The sequence below is a fragment of the Macrobrachium rosenbergii genome, chromosome 52 (genome assembly GCF_040412425.1).
Source record: "Macrobrachium rosenbergii isolate ZJJX-2024 chromosome 52, ASM4041242v1, whole genome shotgun sequence".
NCBI lineage: Eukaryota > Metazoa > Arthropoda > Malacostraca > Decapoda > Palaemonidae > Macrobrachium > Macrobrachium rosenbergii.
Window position 1 is genome coordinate 11899223 of NC_089792.1, and position 18449 is coordinate 11917671.

At 37.4% G+C, this 18449-nt stretch overlaps 1 protein-coding gene across 1 annotated transcript in view; it reads left to right on the top strand.

Moving 5' to 3' along the window:
* LOC136833852 (probable G-protein coupled receptor Mth-like 1) overlaps positions 1-15435 on the top strand; it is a 41009-nt gene extending 25574 nt beyond the window's left edge. Inside the window, exons 6-7 of the mRNA XM_067096154.1 lie at positions 14883-15002; positions 15377-15435. Of these exons, the coding sequence (XP_066952255.1) occupies positions 14883-15002; positions 15377-15435 (179 nt within the window). The remainder of the gene's footprint in view (positions 1-14882; positions 15003-15376) is intronic.
* Positions 15436-18449: the final 3014 nt, after the last annotated feature.

Genomic DNA, 18449 nt, shown 5'->3' on the forward strand with positions numbered 1-18449 from the left:
TCCATCCCCTCCCCCTTTCCTCTTGAAGTGTCCGTTCTTGGTCTGAAGACGCATTCGTTCTTGGTCTGAATAATCAACCCAATTTCACGCGTATAACATACGACTAGCGAGTGATCTATAGCTAGAAGTGTTCATGAACTGTCGACGATTAGATTGGAAAATCAGAATAGTCGACAAGGTGTTTTCTTTTCGAGTGAAATATTAAAAGTGAGCATCATGGAAGCGTCTGCAACAAGAACGTAAAAAGATGGATGAAATTTAGCTTGCCTATTGAATACCAATATGATGTGAATTGGCAAGCAGGAGTTGAGATATATATCGTTGAGATCAATAACAGCTCCATCCAAAAAGATGCAAAAACATAGACATAGTGAAAGGATATGATCCTTCAAGCTGGAATAAGTCAGCAGAACACATAATGAAAATAATTGAAGGTATACCAAAGAAAGTCAAGTGATCAAGAGAGATAAAGAAAATCTACATCAATCAACACATTCAACAAAGAAAATGAACAAGGTGAATATGAGGCGAATACAGTATACTTAACGATGCAATGGGAAAACAGATACCCCAAAGCATGCAATCTATGTAATGTGTGGTGTAACATTGTAAATCCACAAAACCTGATGAGGAAATGCTGTGCTGCCACATACCAACTCACCCTACATGCGAAGCATAGCAAAATAAAAAAAGGACACAAAGTATTTTGCTCAACATGTCTAATATGGATAGACAATACCATTAAGTCAAGAACTTAATGTACAGATAGTCAAGGATGAAGGAAATGAGGAAGAGGAAGAAGGAAAATGAAATAGAAGAGATAGAAAACAATAATGAAAACAAAGAACAGGACAAGTGTGGAGAAACTCATAGACTCTACGTATGAGGCAATACAACAACATACATACAAAGAAATAAACTGAAGCAACCCAAAATAAAATCCCAAGAAGGTTATACCCAAATATACATACTGACAGGAAAGAGCAGAAAAAAAGAAAGAAAGACATAGTCACTCTTTGAAAAGAGAACTGCAGATTCAGTGAAAGATGTCACTACAAACATCCCAGATATGTCACAACTATGAGATTTATGGCAAATAGTGCATATCTAGACAACTATGACGTTGAATGCAGCGATCTACATCCAAATATGCGAAGCAGAGAAGGAAAGGGTGCAGATTCAACAAAAGTGCAGGTATATGCATTCTGTAGCCATGAAGAAAGAAAATCAAATCAAATACATATAAAATCAGAAGTAAAAATGAAACAAATAAAGAAAGGAATAAGAGTCTGAGAGAAAGGAAAAAACAAGCCAGCATCACGTTAAATATCAGCATCATGATATGAGGCATCGGCATGGTACAGTGCAACAAAAGCAATGTCTAATGCAAGGTAGTACAGATATGGAGATAGTGCAAAATACAAACACAAGTGAATAAATATGAAGATGCACCCGTGAGGTGCACTGACAGCTTTGACTCGATTTATGGGGTCCTATTTATCCAATTATAAAAAATAGGTTTAGAAAAGAACACCTCACGTTTTATGAATGCTGCATAGAAAATAACAAATAAATAAATGCCTATATAAAAGAAATTAGACTAAACCGTACTTATTGGATTTTCAAACAGTTTTTTTCCTGTAGTTCCTAGTTATCATTAATGAATGAAAAGCAGATTTGAAAAGGAACGCCTCACATTTTATGAATGCTGCAGAAAATAATAATGAATAATATATACATTTTTACAGCTTCTCTACCTGGGAAATATGAAAGCCACCAAGTAAATGTGAAATCTAGAAATCAGTCTTGGCGTGGTGCCGCTGATGACTTTCTAATGGCAGTGTGGTTAGTATAAGCACGAAAGCGCTGATATTCATTTACAGACCAATATTATTTAAGGTATTACGTCACTGCGGTAATCCAGTTAGATAAGTAAAGCTGCTTAAAGTAAATTAAAACCCAGCAGTTTTGGAAATATATCAGAAACATGAAAATCACTGTGATCACCTGAAGAGGAGACTATAGTTGGTCTTGAAGCTGTAGTGAATTTTAGCGTTTTTAATATATTTCCAAAAAAACGGTATTTTAATTCTTACAGCACGGTAAGTGGGCGTATTATATTTATTATTTATAAGTATCCATGAAACTAACAGATGTAGGTTTAATGTTGGCGGCGTCTTGTCAATAAACAGTTAAGTACTACTGAATAATATTTGGTCACCTTTGCGAAAAAAAAAAGGTTGGTTATGAGACATGATGCAAATTTGAATCTTGAATACGCATATGATGCTGTTTCATTTAAAAAAACACACACACACACCAAGATTTAAACTTTTTTTAGGCTTTAATTTAACAGCAACAACTAAGATTTTTAAATTATACATACATACATATATATATACACAAGTATATATGTGTGTGTGTTTGTGTATCCTTTTAATGCACTTAGTTGTTGCTGTTCAAATAAAAGCTCTAATAAAGACGTAAAAAAAATTTATTAGAATTATGAAGCCAGCTAAAATACCTGTGCTACTTTTGAAATGCTTAGTAAAAAGGACAGATCAAAGAAAAAGCAGCATAGAATTACAGAAGACCTTTGAGGACCAAAAGAATTCAGGCGTGAACAACATTTTCACTGATGCGTCAAATGTTGTTCCGGCGGAAGCCATCAAACTCGGTGAAAAGAAACAAATTGTTCGTGTATCTTTAAGAATTATACTGTATATCCGTAACAGGCTAGTGTTGGTCGGTCAAATATATTTCCGAATGTCTTTCTCCTGTCAATCGTCGAAGGAATTGGTAAAAATAATCTTAATGCAATTCAGTGAACTGAATGAAATGTTGCTTATCACTTCTTCAAGGGTATTCAGAGTTGAATAAGAATACTTCTGTCAAATGAATTAAGCATACATGCATTCATTATGAATCTTCAAATTTTATTCAAACATTGTAACAACAATAATATGGGAAAATCTTTTTGTTGGTCTCAAGCAAACATACGTCAAGGAAATGGCATAGCACAATGATGAGGACTAGATCAGCCCAAGAGATGTGTGTTCTACAGTCTAAAAATTGCTGTTCTGGTATGGAAAGCGCCAAATTGCAGGACATTATATGCAGTGTACAAGATTAACATTTATTCGTAACACAGAAACTTTCTGTTATAAGTTTGCCCCTTGGCTATTTAATCAGAATCCGTATAATGTTAATTAAAATGAACCAAGCATCACGGATAACTCCGCATTTACACTTGGGGCAGGATTCACGTGCAGGAAAATCCCCCGGACGAAACTCGTCGCAAAAATAACTCCACTTACCGTCAAACCAACAAGTGGTTTCTCCAAATCTGGGCCTGATAACTTCGATGTCTTCCGGGAGCGAGTCGATAATAACAGAGATGACGGCAATGACGAAAGGACATCCCAGGAATAGAGGAGAGAGCCTGAATCGAAGTCGGGGACTGCTCGCTTGGTTCTGGGCCCAGACGCATGCTCCCTGAAACAAACAGAAGTTTCGTTCAGAGTTTTTATTATTCATATGGAACAAGCCACAGGCGACAGTGACGTGAAAATTCAGGCTTCCAAAGAATACGGGAGTTCATTTGAAAGAAGTAAAAGAAGAAGTGCAGAAAGAAGGGATAATTTATTAGACAGGAAAAAGAAATGAAAGAAATAACAGGGAGGGTTACACAGGGCGGCACTGTCGAAACTCGACTGTTGGTATAGACTAAATAAAGCTGGTCCCTTTTTTGCAACGTGTCATCATAGAGGCATCAACTTTTAAGTTAAAGATAGGTGTTGTGCTGAAAGGAACTCTCGAAAAGTAGATACCCCATTTTCTGCATAAGCAAAACAATAATGATTAACTGAATAGAAAATCTAAGCTTCTTTGGAAAAACACGGTAAGAGCGATCAATATATAGAAGATTTAAGCATATATGACGTACAATTCGCATAAATCGTCCCTGAACTTACATGACTTGACAGCGTTGATTCTGATGGAAACAATGTTTATTTGTTGTTAGTACTAAGAACACCTGGTATCTAATTTTAACAAATATGTTAAGCTTTAATCGTTCTTTACTAGAGTTGATAAAAATTCTAAAACAACGTAATATGACTTCATTCTTTTCTGAAATGGTAATCTTTGAACGGAATTATTTTCCTTGGTTTCAAAATTGTGAAGATGCAAATAGTGTGTTTAATAGCCTAGCTGCCCACGGTCTTTCCGGTGTTTTAGAGAGAGAGAGAGAATAGTACCTAAATAAGATTTTAAGTACAGCATATCAACAATAGACAAAACCTCCTTAGCCACAAGAGTGTCTTGTTTTTAACAAAACAGTTGATGCTGCCCGTTTTAGGTAACAATAACTATCCACCCGTTCAGACGAAGGCCCTATTATGCAATGCTCCATCGTGTATAAAAGTGCTATCATCATGCATATATCGTAGAGTGATTAGTGCAAAATGCTCGCATTCCATCCCCTTTACGTAAGTCGGACCCAACCCCAGCCATCAGCCCCAGAGAGCAGCGAAAAAAATCCCGCCAAAAATCCCCGCGAACATAGCCGTCGGTCACCTATAAACCGTTGCCAAGTATGAAGAAGGGCACCTCTGGTACTACAGCGTGAATGGAGGGAGATGATCGCTGGTCTTATTTATCTGGGATGGGATCTTCTATAAGTTTCTGTTTTTCCCCTTCGCCTTGACATAAACCTGTTTTTCTTTATTTTTGTTTAAGGGGCTCTCGTTAAACTACTGAACTCAGCACGTGCTATCGACTTTTTCGTAATTTTCTATTTCTATTTAATGTTATTTGAAAGCTGTATGTTGCGTATCAGTCTAAATAAAGGAGATCGATGACTTAGCAAAATATTGCGAATAAGAACGTCGATCTATCCTACCATTTTTTAGAATAAAATCGAAGACACTTACAGAAGTAATTCAAGTATCGTTTAAGTGAGTCTTACCTGTTCATGTAAGAAGAAGAAGAAGAAGAAGAAGAAGAAGAATAGGAGGACGTCTTTGACGTGACCTTAACCTTTGATATTTCCCAGGTATTTGGGACTACGAACAGGGCCGGGTCCTACACGAATATATGAGGTGCTTGTGAAAACCACGTTCAATCGTTCATTGTTTTCACCCATTATTTCGTCAGTTTTATTTTTATGGGAATAATTTTAAAGATCTTTGGGACTCTGTGCCTTACTTTAAACAGACTTGGGAATTAACAGAACGTTACGTCAATAATAATAATAATAACGATTCAAAGCTTACACACCTATATACACGAACACGCATCCATGTGTGCGTATATATATATATATATATATATATATATATATATATATATATATATATATATATATATATATATATATATATTTGTTTTGTCTGTCATTTCCTAGTGCAGTTATTTATTTTTGCAATTATCTGGTAAAACACCGTCATGCATGCTGTTATTGAAAATGCAAAAAAAAAAGGGTTGGATATGACTGAGTCTAACAGAAACTTTATTCACGACAATACCACACACAAATCTCTCTCTCTCTCTCTCTCTCTCTCTCTCTCTCTCTCTCTCTCTCTCTCTCTCTCTATATATATATATATATATATATATATATATATATATATATATATATATATATATATATATATACACTCTACTCTATACTGAGAGAGAGATGTGTATGCGTATGCATATGTATGTGAATTGTCGTGAATAAGTTTTGTTAGACTCAGTCATTCCCAATCATTTTATTTCCGTAATTTTAACATCATCACGCATGAAGGTATTATTACCAGAGAATTACAAAAATGAGTGGCTTACACCACACTAGGAAATGACAGACAAGGAAAATTACAGCGTGCATTATGAAATGCAGTTCGGTGTAAACGTAAATCCTTATCGAACTTCCTTAATTCATATTTATTTTTTAACTGTGTGTGTGACCACCGCAAGACCTGCCAGTTAAAAAAAAAAGGAAAGACATAAATAGTGGTTTTGTCCAACAGAAAAGTACGTGACCGCATCACAGTCTGTGCATGACGAGCAAAATTTGACGCAGGATTAAGAAGAAAAAAAACGTTGGGGTGTGGGGCGGTTTTTTGACGTTGTATATTCCGAGGGGAGGAGTTACAGTTTCGGGATGCTACTGTATTAGGGGATTAATACATCGAATTCAGTCCAGTAGCAACAAACTGCACTTTAGTCTTAAAGCCTGTCAAACAGACCAAACTGATACCCATTTATATCTAGCAAGGAAAACTGAAAAGTCATTGTTAAACACAGTAATCTTACAAAATGACGTGATGTTAAAAGTATTAAGTCCAAAATCCCTAACCCTTCAAAAAAAAAAAAAAGGAAAATAAAACAAAAGCGCAGTAAGATCGAGGCAGGGGGTAAAGAAACCTATAGCGATGCTCAAATGCTCGGGCGGGATGAAGGGCGAATGAAGGGTATCTAGTAAAAATCGTGGAGCTTGAGAAGACTGTACATTATAGTATCATTCAGTATTGAGGGGATGTTAATGCGTCAAAAGGGATGTTAACGCGCTAAAAGGGGGGTTTAAATCATATCAAAATACAGTCTTGACACAGCCGTAACCATACGACTACGGTCCATTCAGCCGTAACAGATAACTAGAGAATGTAGACAGCTCACCTGCGTAACTGTCAAAACACCAGGGTTGAGGGAATGATAGTATCTCTACATTCAACCCAAGTTCAAGTTTATGTCCCTTTGTTCGCTTATATGATTCATTTTTATTTGTTGTTTATACGTGATTTACATGGTGATTATATGTTAGCATCACTCCTTTTATTAAAGACAGGACATTCCTGTAATTACGGTAAACAGGACTAGTAAACTATTAGCTATCAACGAGTCATCTTTCCAGCTTTAGTCAAAACAAAGTGCGCGCAGTTGCTAAGGCTCGTGCTGAGTCCGCCGTTCTAGGGCTTAGGTTATAAAATATAATTGGAAGTAGAATGGCTGTCTAAAACTATAGGAGCTGTGCAATATGTGTCTGGAATTAAAAGCGAGAATTCAAGTCAGTGATGAGTATGTATATCAAGAAGAGATTAAAGAATAACGGAAAGGAAGCATATTTCAGTGTGGTCTATTAGACTGTGGAAACAAGCTTTCATAATTATTTTTATTATTATTATTATTATTATTATTATTATTATTATTATTATTATTTGTTTAACCTGGCAGTGACACATTTTCAGACCATCAAAGAGTTTCTCCTGAAAGGTCTGTTTCTTGAAGAGGCCTGAAATTTGGGCAAAAAAATTGTAAAGAAGTTTAATTGAATGGGAAGAGCCAAGATGGAATGGCTATAAAGCCACAAACACAAAGCAAATGTTGTTAGGACGAAAGGAACATGGGACTTTGCGAAGAATATGAGTCCCACCTGCAAAGCATCGCCAAGGTTCACTGTAGGCAGTAACCACCACAGAGAACTAGTTCTTGCTTGATACCATCGCTACCAATGGGCATGAAGATCAAAGGTTGTAGGCTGTACGAGCATAGTTTGGTCATACAAGAAAAAACAAAAGCTACCACTGTAAGGCTATAAACGAAAACGCCTCTGTGACAGAAAAGAATCCCAGAGAATCGATATTCCTCGTGAATAGGTCTACGAAAACAATGATTTCCTGCTGAAGCAAAGCTGGTAAGAATCTTCTAATGTGTCAGTACCTTTGAAGAATTAGCCATCAATTAAGTCGAAACATTAATGATGTAGAATTTGAAGTGTTTCTATCTTTTCTTTACTTGCAAGGCACTGCTCATCTGGGAAGCTAGGTAGTGCTTGTCCTATTATTTTGCTTCATTTTTTTACTTCTATATCCCGGGGGGACATGAGCTTCAAAAACTGCAATTCATTCGAGTAACCTTTGGGATCCACTTGTTAAATTTGTTCAACAAAAAAACCTGAGCGACGCGGCTGCTGAGTTTTAAACTTCCTGTTGAGCTTTGTAAACTTTTGAGAACAAGTATAAGAACCAGGATTTGCTTCATCTGTTTCACGAAAGAATTAATATAAGAACCTATACAATGACATATGAAGAAGGTATGATTTCATTTTTCGAAAAGAATGAAAGTTCATATATCAACGGGAGAGAGAATGACTATCTATGAACAGCGAATGAAATTCAGTATTGCTTCTCAACAGCATCACTTTGCGGACGAGTTCAGTACGCAGAATGATTCACAAACCTCGTGGAAGATGGGCGTGCGTATACTCAGCGCTGTCTGTTTTGCTTACGTAATAGCATGACTTTGAAAAAGGCTCTTCAAACCTGCAGGCATATTTCGCAAGCGGTAGCCATATTTTCAAAAAAATAGCCATGAAACAACTAAAAGTCACTTCTTTGTCTACTGAGTCAAATCTTATAAGTACGTAGCCATGTTATCTACACAAGATATACTTAAGATCAGAGGCATTCGGCATAAAAGATCGTTAATTGGACCCTCCACGATCAATTTTGGTATAATATATTCATTTATTTTCACAGTTGCGTCATTTAATAAAAACGATAAAAAAACCAGCATTTTGCCATTTTGACCTGTCTCTCATACTTTGGAGACGGGACTGAATATTCAACTTCGCTTGCCCCAAGAGAAATGTCCATTCACTAAGAATTAAACAAATTATTATCATAATTTATGATGGTAATTTATTATGATGAATTATGATAATAATTTATTATCATAATTTATCAATAAGAAATGCTTTCTAAAAACCCATTTCTAACTCACTAACATAACCAAGACAGAAGTGATTTAGCATCCCCTTCTCACGCCATCTACATAAACAAGTCTGCTGGTGCAGATTCTGCCTGAACTCTCCCCAAAAAAAAAAAACAACTGGCCTCAAGGAAAACTGATAAAGATTTTCAAAAATCTCCTGACAAGGGGGAGATTTACCGGGCAAGCAAAATTCCGCTTTAAGAAACATTGGGAGCATCAGACCTCACAAAACGAAAGCGGCTAGTCTAGTCCTGCTCCGGCAAAATGCAGAGCAAAGGCAACCTGATAGGATATCGTTACGGTGTTTTTGCATAAACCGACTAGTTAGTTTACTTCCTCCGTTGTTCAGTTACAATCGCACTGCCATTCTTACCTGTAAATCCATTATGTGTTCATCGCTAGCCCACAAATATTGTCAGACTAATCTATCATAAAGGGCCACCTGTCCAGACACTTTTCCAGATCTGAGAATTTGGACGCAAATAGTTGGCTGGTTGAAAAAAAAAGTATACTTTCTACGTATCGGGGCCACCTTTGCAGTGAAGAATATCGTTCATTCTTCAGGTACAACTATAATAATGCGCTGTCACATCCCGACAACCATTTTTTATTTGACTCCAGCTGAAGAAAACTAAGCCCGGAAAGATTTGCAGCTTGGGAGAGGTCCTTGCTTCGCCCACAACTTCCTTTAAAAGTATTCTAGATTAGAGAACCGGCCCAAGTTTTCAGCCTTGATGCATAATGGGGTTTGGGAGGTGTAAGAATTATCTAATTTTTGGTTAACATAAAATTCAGTCCCATCCATAATCTCTCGGGACATTATACTCGGTAAGATTTTTCCTTTTCATTACCCGTCATATTCAGACCTTGAACTTTGCCATGAGAGTTTATACGCTCGTTCCAATCCCGAAACACTGATGATGAATGAGGAAAAAGCGCAGGGTGTTAAATTATGATAATTTTATAAGCGTTTGGTTTGCATTTATTTAATTTTTCTGTTTTTAATTGCTTAGTTTAGATTTTTCAGAGTGAGAGGTCAAGCTTTGTTATCTTAATCCAAACACGCCTGCAGTGTCTTTACTGCTGCCCTTAAAAAAAAACGAAAATATGAGATTCTGAATCTAAAAGAAAGATCTCATCTGGCAAAGCTCTTTACCAAGCTAACAGACAGAGCATAACAAATTCTTATACCTCAAATTAAGCAGGCCTTCTGTCAACTCCTGTATATTTTAGTGCATGCAGTCTTAAAAAAAACTAATCAATCAAAATATTAAAGGTCACCACAAGACGGGCAAGATCTTAATCACCACTATTGTTATTAAGATGATTAAGCATTCAGTTAACTCTCAAGGTTCTGAACAATACCTGTAAAACGAGTTACGGGAGGAGAAGACATTTAAAAAAAGAAAGCATAGCCTCTTTTTCATGTATTATATTTAAGGACGTGAGGTTGTTAGTAAATATGCTTAGGCAAGGTAGATTACTCGTTGAGTGTTCCTTTGCGGTTGCATTTATACCCGAGGGAGCCATACTTAGTAAACAGTAAATAACCCTGGTAAACATAGGCAGAATTGATGAGCAGCAGTCCTCTCTCTCTCTCTCTCTCTCTCTCTCTCTCTCTCTCTCTCTCTCTCTCTCTCTCTCTCTCTCATGAGATCTTATGAATAATACATGATAAACCACGATAGCTAAAAAGCTACGCACGTGTGTACTGGTAAAACCAATTTTTTGAGTGGTGGGTTTCAAAACCAAGGTGATAATTGAGACTTTGATTCTAATCTTTTAAATGTCGACTTTGACACTGAAAATTTGTACTAATAAGCAAAGCGTACAGAAGTTAAGGAATAAATATGTTTTGTAATTTGATAATTTTAATAAATCAGTGTCCCTTCATATTTCATTGATTTATCAACTGACTATAACTGACAATATTCATAACCCACCAATTGTTTATAGGGAGCATTTAATAAGGAATTTAAGCCTAATTGTAATATATATATATATATATATATATATATATATATATATATATATATATATATATATATATATATATATATATATATATATATACACGATTGTCAGTATCCACTCAATCCCTGCCTCTGAAGACATACCCACCGAACAAGTTCTGCATCACTCAAAATGGGATCAGTCATCACCACATTCCAATTAACTAAAGTGAGAAGAGGGTCCTATGTTCAAAATACAAGGAAAAGCATTGATCAAATTCCCATTTATCCTAATAAAAAAGTCACTTAACGTGATTAAATTTTTTGGAAGCACAGTTCCATTAAATTTCAAAGAATAAATTTGGCCAAGGATCTCCTGTTGCTGTCTAATTAAGCCCAAATCTTGTCTAGAACAAAGACCAGGTTTCTGGAAAAGAGTCGCTGCGTGTGCTTGCGTGGTTCCTAAACGGGGAGTAGGTTCAGAAGGCATATAAAAACTCCCAAAGGCACTTTGACCACGAATCTCGCAGTAAAAAGAATAAAATAGAAGTCTAGCTAGTTGGGGACAAACTGACTTCATATTTTGACTTCCAGTTCCAGCAAGCAAGAAGTTACCAAGCGCGTTTGCTCGATATCTGAGCAAATGCCGATCCAGTTTTACACAGTTTCAGGTCTTAGTGTGTTACCATCATGCAATCAATAAAACGTTTTGAGCTTCAAATATTAAAGGTTTGTTCCACTGCCGAAAATTCAGAACCTGAACCTGCAGAATCATTCACGCAAGAACGAAAGCCACCAGTTCATGGACTATTTATAATTTTCAAAACCCAGTTTTTCAGTGAACCTCCTTAATAGACTATAATGCCGCACAGTGTGGTAATACATCAAATTTGATATAAAAAATATGACGCATGATGTTGCAATTTGAGGTGAAAAAAAGAGAGGCCGCAAAGATCATGCACGCAGAATCCATGACAGCAACGTTCCACCAAAAAGTTACGTATAAAACTTGTGGGTCATTGGAACTTCGTTAAAATCACTTATTCGAGCAATAAAGCTGGCATAAGAGCGCTTTAGTAGACCGGAGTTCATTAGCAAAACCTGGCAGTATGGTCACGGAAAACAGGAAACCGCTTGATGGTGGCGAGAAAATCTGGCAACTGCATAACTTGATTACAGGCGCCCAACGAGCTTGCAATGCGAAATCGTTCGCCTGTTTTATCGCAAAAGAAAATGCATAATCTCGTTTTCATAATCTGTATCATTTATGTATTATCACCTTATTTTATCATACAAGAATTTTTCTAAACTGGCAAAAAGGAATGGCTACTTACAAATCTCCTGGTAGGGGTGTGAGGCCGTTTAGTGCACTCCTCACCGATGCACTTGTGGGGTATTATTATAGGTTCTTTGCAGTGTTCTTCTGGCCCCTAGCTGCAACCCATTTCATTCCCTTTACTGTACCTCCATTCATATTATATTTCTTCCATCTTGCTGGGCACCTCCCTCCTGCTACACCTTTCAAACCTACCTAATCTCAATTCTCCTTTCCAGCTCTGAATGACTTCTATAGGTCCCAGTGCTTGGCCTTGGCCTGGCACTATATTCCATCTCCATTCCAGTTACAAATCTCAATACAAAATTAATGAGACTATGTAGCACAAAGTTACTGTAATTTATATTTGAATTTTCCCGTGAATCCTGTGACTGGGATCCCAGCTGATTTTGACTGATTGATATATTTTTCAGACCCAAATCGTACGCCCCGTGATGTTCGTTGAATCGAATGTGCAAATTTCATCCCGTCTCCCCGAAAGAATTAGAACTGCAACCTTTGTGTGGCATTTTATCCACTCTTTCGTCGATACCAAGTTCTTTATTATTCCAAACTCATCCCTGTCAACTGCATTTTCAGAAAGTTTAATCATATGTGTTTCGACCCTTCATGTGTCTCCACTATTCTAGTGCTGTTGCTGTGTGCTCCTCAGGCAACAAGTTTGTAAAACATGCTATAAACACGCGTCGGCAACTTCTCGCATATATATCAAAAACAGGTTGAAACCAAATCAGTGGCTGCAAGTGGAGAACGAACACTGAGGCAAATGCCCTATGATCGTACGTAGCACTAGTCAGTTCAACCTGTTTGTAACAAGTCACTGACCTGTGTTCAACCTGTTTGTAAAAAGTCACTGACCTGTGTTCAACCAGTTTGTAACAAGTCATTGACCTGTGTTCAACCTGTTTGTAACAAGTCACTGACCTGTATTCAACCTGTTTGTGATGTGAGTGCGATGAGTTACCACATGTTTATGACAGGCGTCAATCGGGAATTAGAGCTTGAATGGTTGTCTGGGTTACCAAAAATGGAACGAGGGACCGGCTAATTTTTGGAAAATACTGGGGCTTTTTTGACGCACTGGAACCCACATTTGCAGTTGTCCTCAAAACTGTCCTTACGCCTACGCCTTGATTTTCATTTAGGCTACCTAATAAATTGTTATTACTGGTGAAGCTGGCTACTTGAGGAAGCTCTCAAATTTTATCATTTTCAAACTTGACCTATGCAATGTATTGCAAGCACATGAATGTGGATGTTAGTTAAACTCTTCCGAAAGTGTAAATCCAAAAATATAAAAATAAGATACTATTGGAATTGTCATACACTGAGAATCATAACTATTTATAAATTTTATCTTTTTGGTTGGGGGGGCCTCTTGGCATTACTCAAGAGAAGGAAGATTTATAGATTTTCCAATGAATCCAGGAGGTTTTCTAACAGGTAGTAATAATAGTAAAATGATAATATCAATTATAATAACAATAATCCAGTCACTCTACTAATCAACAAAAAGTGAAGGAACTTACCTGAGAGTCCACCATATATCGAAGCACATGACATTGCTTCAGAAGAAAGCAGCAAGAAGCTTTAACTGCATCACTGACGCTGCAAAGATTGAGATTTTATTACAAGGCAACTGCATGAACTTCAATATTATACATGGTTTACTGCTCAGTAGTTATTTCTTTCGGGAAGAAAATCCACTGTCAGCGAGGTAATTGTACATCATTCTTCAAGCTAAGTTTGCCATTAGATGTATGCATCTTTAATTGGCTGGTTTTGTAAACCCATATTCCTTCACTAACTTATATACATGTCTTCTTTCAAAAATTATCTTAAAGCTGTTACAAATACACCACAGGACTCTGTAAGGCAATTCTATGAATTCTTTGCTGAGTTTGGGAAATGGAAATGTTGTCCTAAGCAATTACTGTTTAAGAGAGACAAACTGCAATTTTCTTACTCATGAACTTGCAGCCGAAGGTGTTCACTTTTTGCGAGAACTGGTGCACTATGAAGAGGGTGATGAAAGCAATCAGCAAAGCAGATACATGAGATGAAACGCATTTCCTGGTGCACTTTGGCATGCATATCTGGAATACACATACACAAACAGGGTAATCCCCAGGAACTTTGAAATATAACGAGGAATGGATAGAGGCTTTTGTAATTCATAGCAAGGGTCCTGTTGCATGCAAAACAGCCATGTTGGGATTTCATCTCCCAGGTGGATTCCACACAGTATTTTGTCGGAGGATAATGCTCTGGTAATGAGGCTTATACAGGTACCAGTCTGAAGTATTTTGAATTCGTTTTCTCCATTCTCATCAGGCACCAGCAGATATTTTTCATCGCAGAAGGGTTCACTGTACACAAAAAGCCAGATTTTCTGCCTGATGGCAGGCTCCAGTTGCTCGGGGTCAAAACAATGGTTGGGGTAATTTGTGATATTATCGTTGGGTACAGCTGGCAGCCTTGGTCAAAGTATCATTTTTAAGCAGCACTTCTGGATGCAAGTCTTGCCTAAACACTGCTTCTGATGGTCCTTTTCTAGATCCGATGCAAAATTTGGCTAGGTATACAGGAGTCTGTTCACTTGTTTCTTGACACCTATGCAGAAGTTCCCTTGAATGCCACACTATCGATGCAAAGAGATGGAGTCCACGCAGATCATGCACACTGCATTGGCATTAATGTGCATCATCACCTCTTCATGGTTGAGTTCAAGCATTGATAATTTTTCCATGTCTGTGCAGGAGATATTCGTCTCTGAAATAGCGCTCCTTGAAGGCCACATTAAGCCCTGATTTTTGTACCATCACTTTGGTGAAAAGTCATAGCTTCAGTGACCAGTAGCTGCTATGAAGATCAAGCGAGTGTCCCAGTGTGGGCAACAGCTGGCACCGTCGGAGGTTCCATGCAATCCAGCAATGACTTTAATAGGTTCACTGCAGGTAGTTTATAGTCTTCGAAACAGGTAATTTCCAGATTTATACAGACTGACAACTAGTTCGCCAGCATCACTTATGCATAAATCACTTGAATGACGGGAGATATTGCTCTACATCAATCTCTACACTTTTTCTCTGACAAACTTCACCTATGGTAACGTTGTGGAAATTGTCAAAGCTCCACAGGCCCAGCAAATCTGAATCATACTTTTGAGTCACTCTTTTCACAGGTTGTTCCGTTCCATGCCTCGCCTGTGCCACAGAGGCATTTCAAGAGCGACACTGTACATAACAGACCTGTTCTCATCTGTCTGTTCTTGAGGATCGTCGGCAGTAAGTGTAGCATTCTGCTGTAAACCATGTGATTTTGCACTCAGATGGTGAAGCACTTAGTGCCAGCAATATACCAAAGATTGCAGATGTTCATACATTGTGATGAGGTTTGCGGTGATAGTGCTACATTTATCCCAGTTTTTTAGCATTAGCATTGGTAACCCTCAGAACACTGATTCTGTGCCGTGCATCATCCATGAATGAAGGGTACTAATATGCAGATGCAAGAATCTTCAGCTTCCCATTAATTCAAGTTCCATGTTGGAACTGTATATACACAGACTGTCACTGACGTAGCAATTTCACTCCCTGCAAGAAACAAGAAATCAAAGGGATGAGTCCACTGAACTAATATGTCACTTTTATAATAGTTTGATTTTGCCATAATATATAGAATGTATGTATATGCAAACATTATATATATATATATATATATATATATATATATATATATATATGTGTGTGTGTGTGTGTGTGTGTGTGTGTGTGTGTGTATATTTACGATTTAACCTGGGAAATGCTTATCATGAGCCACAGGCTCTAAATGAATTATTTCTGTTACTTACCTCGATATTTGTATAAAATCTGGACTGCTGTTGATTCAGAAAATCGTAAAACAACAAGGAAGAATGGGGAATTTAACTGAGCTGGAGGGCTCTGCTCACAAGGTAGTTGTAAGTAAACACATGATAAGTTTAAGATTACGTGTATTTGCATGAAATGAACTACCAGATGAAACGAAGTAACTGGCAGGCAAGGCCTGAGAAGTTCATTATAACTGGGAACACTTTGAAGATATATCCGTCGGTGTGACGATGCTGATACTGAGGCACAGTCAAGAGAGATTTCTACCAAGCTAACAAACCTCTAAAACGGAGAGATTTACGAATTAAAAGCCATTAAGGACACAGTAAAATATGCATAGGACAAGGCGAGCACAGAGGGTGCCAAAGAAGCCTTGAACACACAATTCTGTGTAATTATCCAAACACAGGCATTTATGTAACACTACCCTAACAAGGCAAGGTTAATATGGAATACTGGCACTTAGAAATGAACAGGAAGTTTAATACGAGAATTAAAACAGATCACTTTACCATATAGAAGAGGTGGCCTCAAAGGAGGATAATGGCAGCAGAGGAGGGCCATAGGGCTTCACTGGTAAGAATACCAAGGCCCCTACAAGATAGGACCACGGGGTAGGGGCATGGTTCTCTGGAAGGAGGCGGGAATGGAAGGGGGAGATGTGTCTCTGCCTCGTGTCCAGCTGTGTCTTTAACTCTTGTTCCTTCAGTGAGGCCTCATATGACTTCTGATCAGGGGTTAGGAGGCCATCCACAGGTAGATGAGGTTGCGTCGTTTCCTATGCGTGCATCATTTATGAACTCCAGTACCAGGTGTCTGTCAGGCGTTCTTTCTTCATCTGTATTACTGGCTCTATTCTGCCTGGTCACACTTTCCTAATCTCCTGAGAACCTCGTGTCTGAAACAAAGGGCTCCACAGAGTCACATGTCTGAGAAGAGAAAGTGGAGAGATATACAGAGTGGAATTAACAGATTAAGGGAGGGGCCAATATTCTTTGCCCTCTCCTGCCAGGCAGTGCTAAAATACACTGTGTTTTATTTTTCAGCTTTAAATTGCTTCTGGTGGCTTGGATGCTTGGAAGATGCAGCAATATATATACATATATATATATATATATATATATATATATATATATATATATATATATATATGTATATATATATATACTCACTTGGAGCAAAATTTTGTTGTTGATAGCTTTGCCATTTTGAGACGATTCTGAAATTGTAATATGCAATAAACAGATTTCCTTTTTACCTGAAAGAGTTTAGTGCCCCACCGAGTAAGTCATATTGAAAGTATTTTCACGCTGGATCCTATCTGAGTCGAAATTATGGTAATTCTCACTAATTCAAGATTTAGAGCTATTTTTTTTCATTTAGATTGTATCGTAATGTCTACTTCCCTCGGCAACTTCAAAGCCCATTCCACTCTTTCTCTTCCTTGATGTCCGTCAGTGTCTTCATTTATCTGCGTGTGTGTGTGTGTGTGTGTGTGTGTGTCAGATAAGGCCATGAAATTTATTATGAAATTAGTTTTAGTGACATCCTCCACCAGGTCGAATAAAATTTCTCGGTTCTAGTTGAAATCAGCTGTCTGTATTCTTCAGATATGAGTAGGAGGTACAGTATCCAAATCAGCTGAAATAGATCAGCACAGCCACTTGAAACAAGTCCTTCTACTGCAAGCTTCCATAGACTAGATTGTCATGTGTGGAATAAGAGATGGATATGGACAAGATATGTATAGTAAAGTAAAAAAACAGAAAAGCAAATAAATCTAAACATGCGAACAAAGTATCCATAATAATTTGAGAGACTTCAGCCCTAGAATACACAGGAAGAAGAACACTTGGCCACCTCAGCAAAATATGAATTCTAATATCGCCAGATGCAAAGATTGCACTAAGTGCAGAGGTGGCTGGGCCAGCAGTGAAAACACAAGATACTTAAACATATCTTGCAACAAGGGAAAAAGAAAGCTATTACATGGAGCAATTTGTCCAGAAGACTAAGATCCTGCCTGGGGCTACTGATATCTAACATCCATCCAGGAAGATAATATTCCAAATATGTGGTGGTACAAATTATCTGGAAGCATTATTCTAAAAAACTTTATCTTTGTGGATATAGAAATTCTAACCAACAATACCTAGTTCTTTATCAACAAAAAGATGTTGAGCTTGAAGCTTTTTTTTTAAGATATGCTTGAGCTGAAGGCAACACTGCATATGCTATTAAGTAATTTTCTCTTACTAAGAAAAAATGCTTTGCTGTGAAGATTAAAGCGATATCACTTAGACAGAAAAAGTGGCTTATATATTTTAAGACAAGAAAACTTCCTCTGTGTAGTTCAAGGTTACTTAGAATTTTTATTTAAGCAAATTTAAGTGATGTGATTTTTAAATAAGTACATCAGAGGAGATGCATCAGTTATGTAGTTAGAGGACTCTATTTTTATCATTCCTAGCAATTTTAGTTTTGTGCAAAAAACTATTGTGCTGGCTTTGTCTGTCCGTCCGCACTTTATTC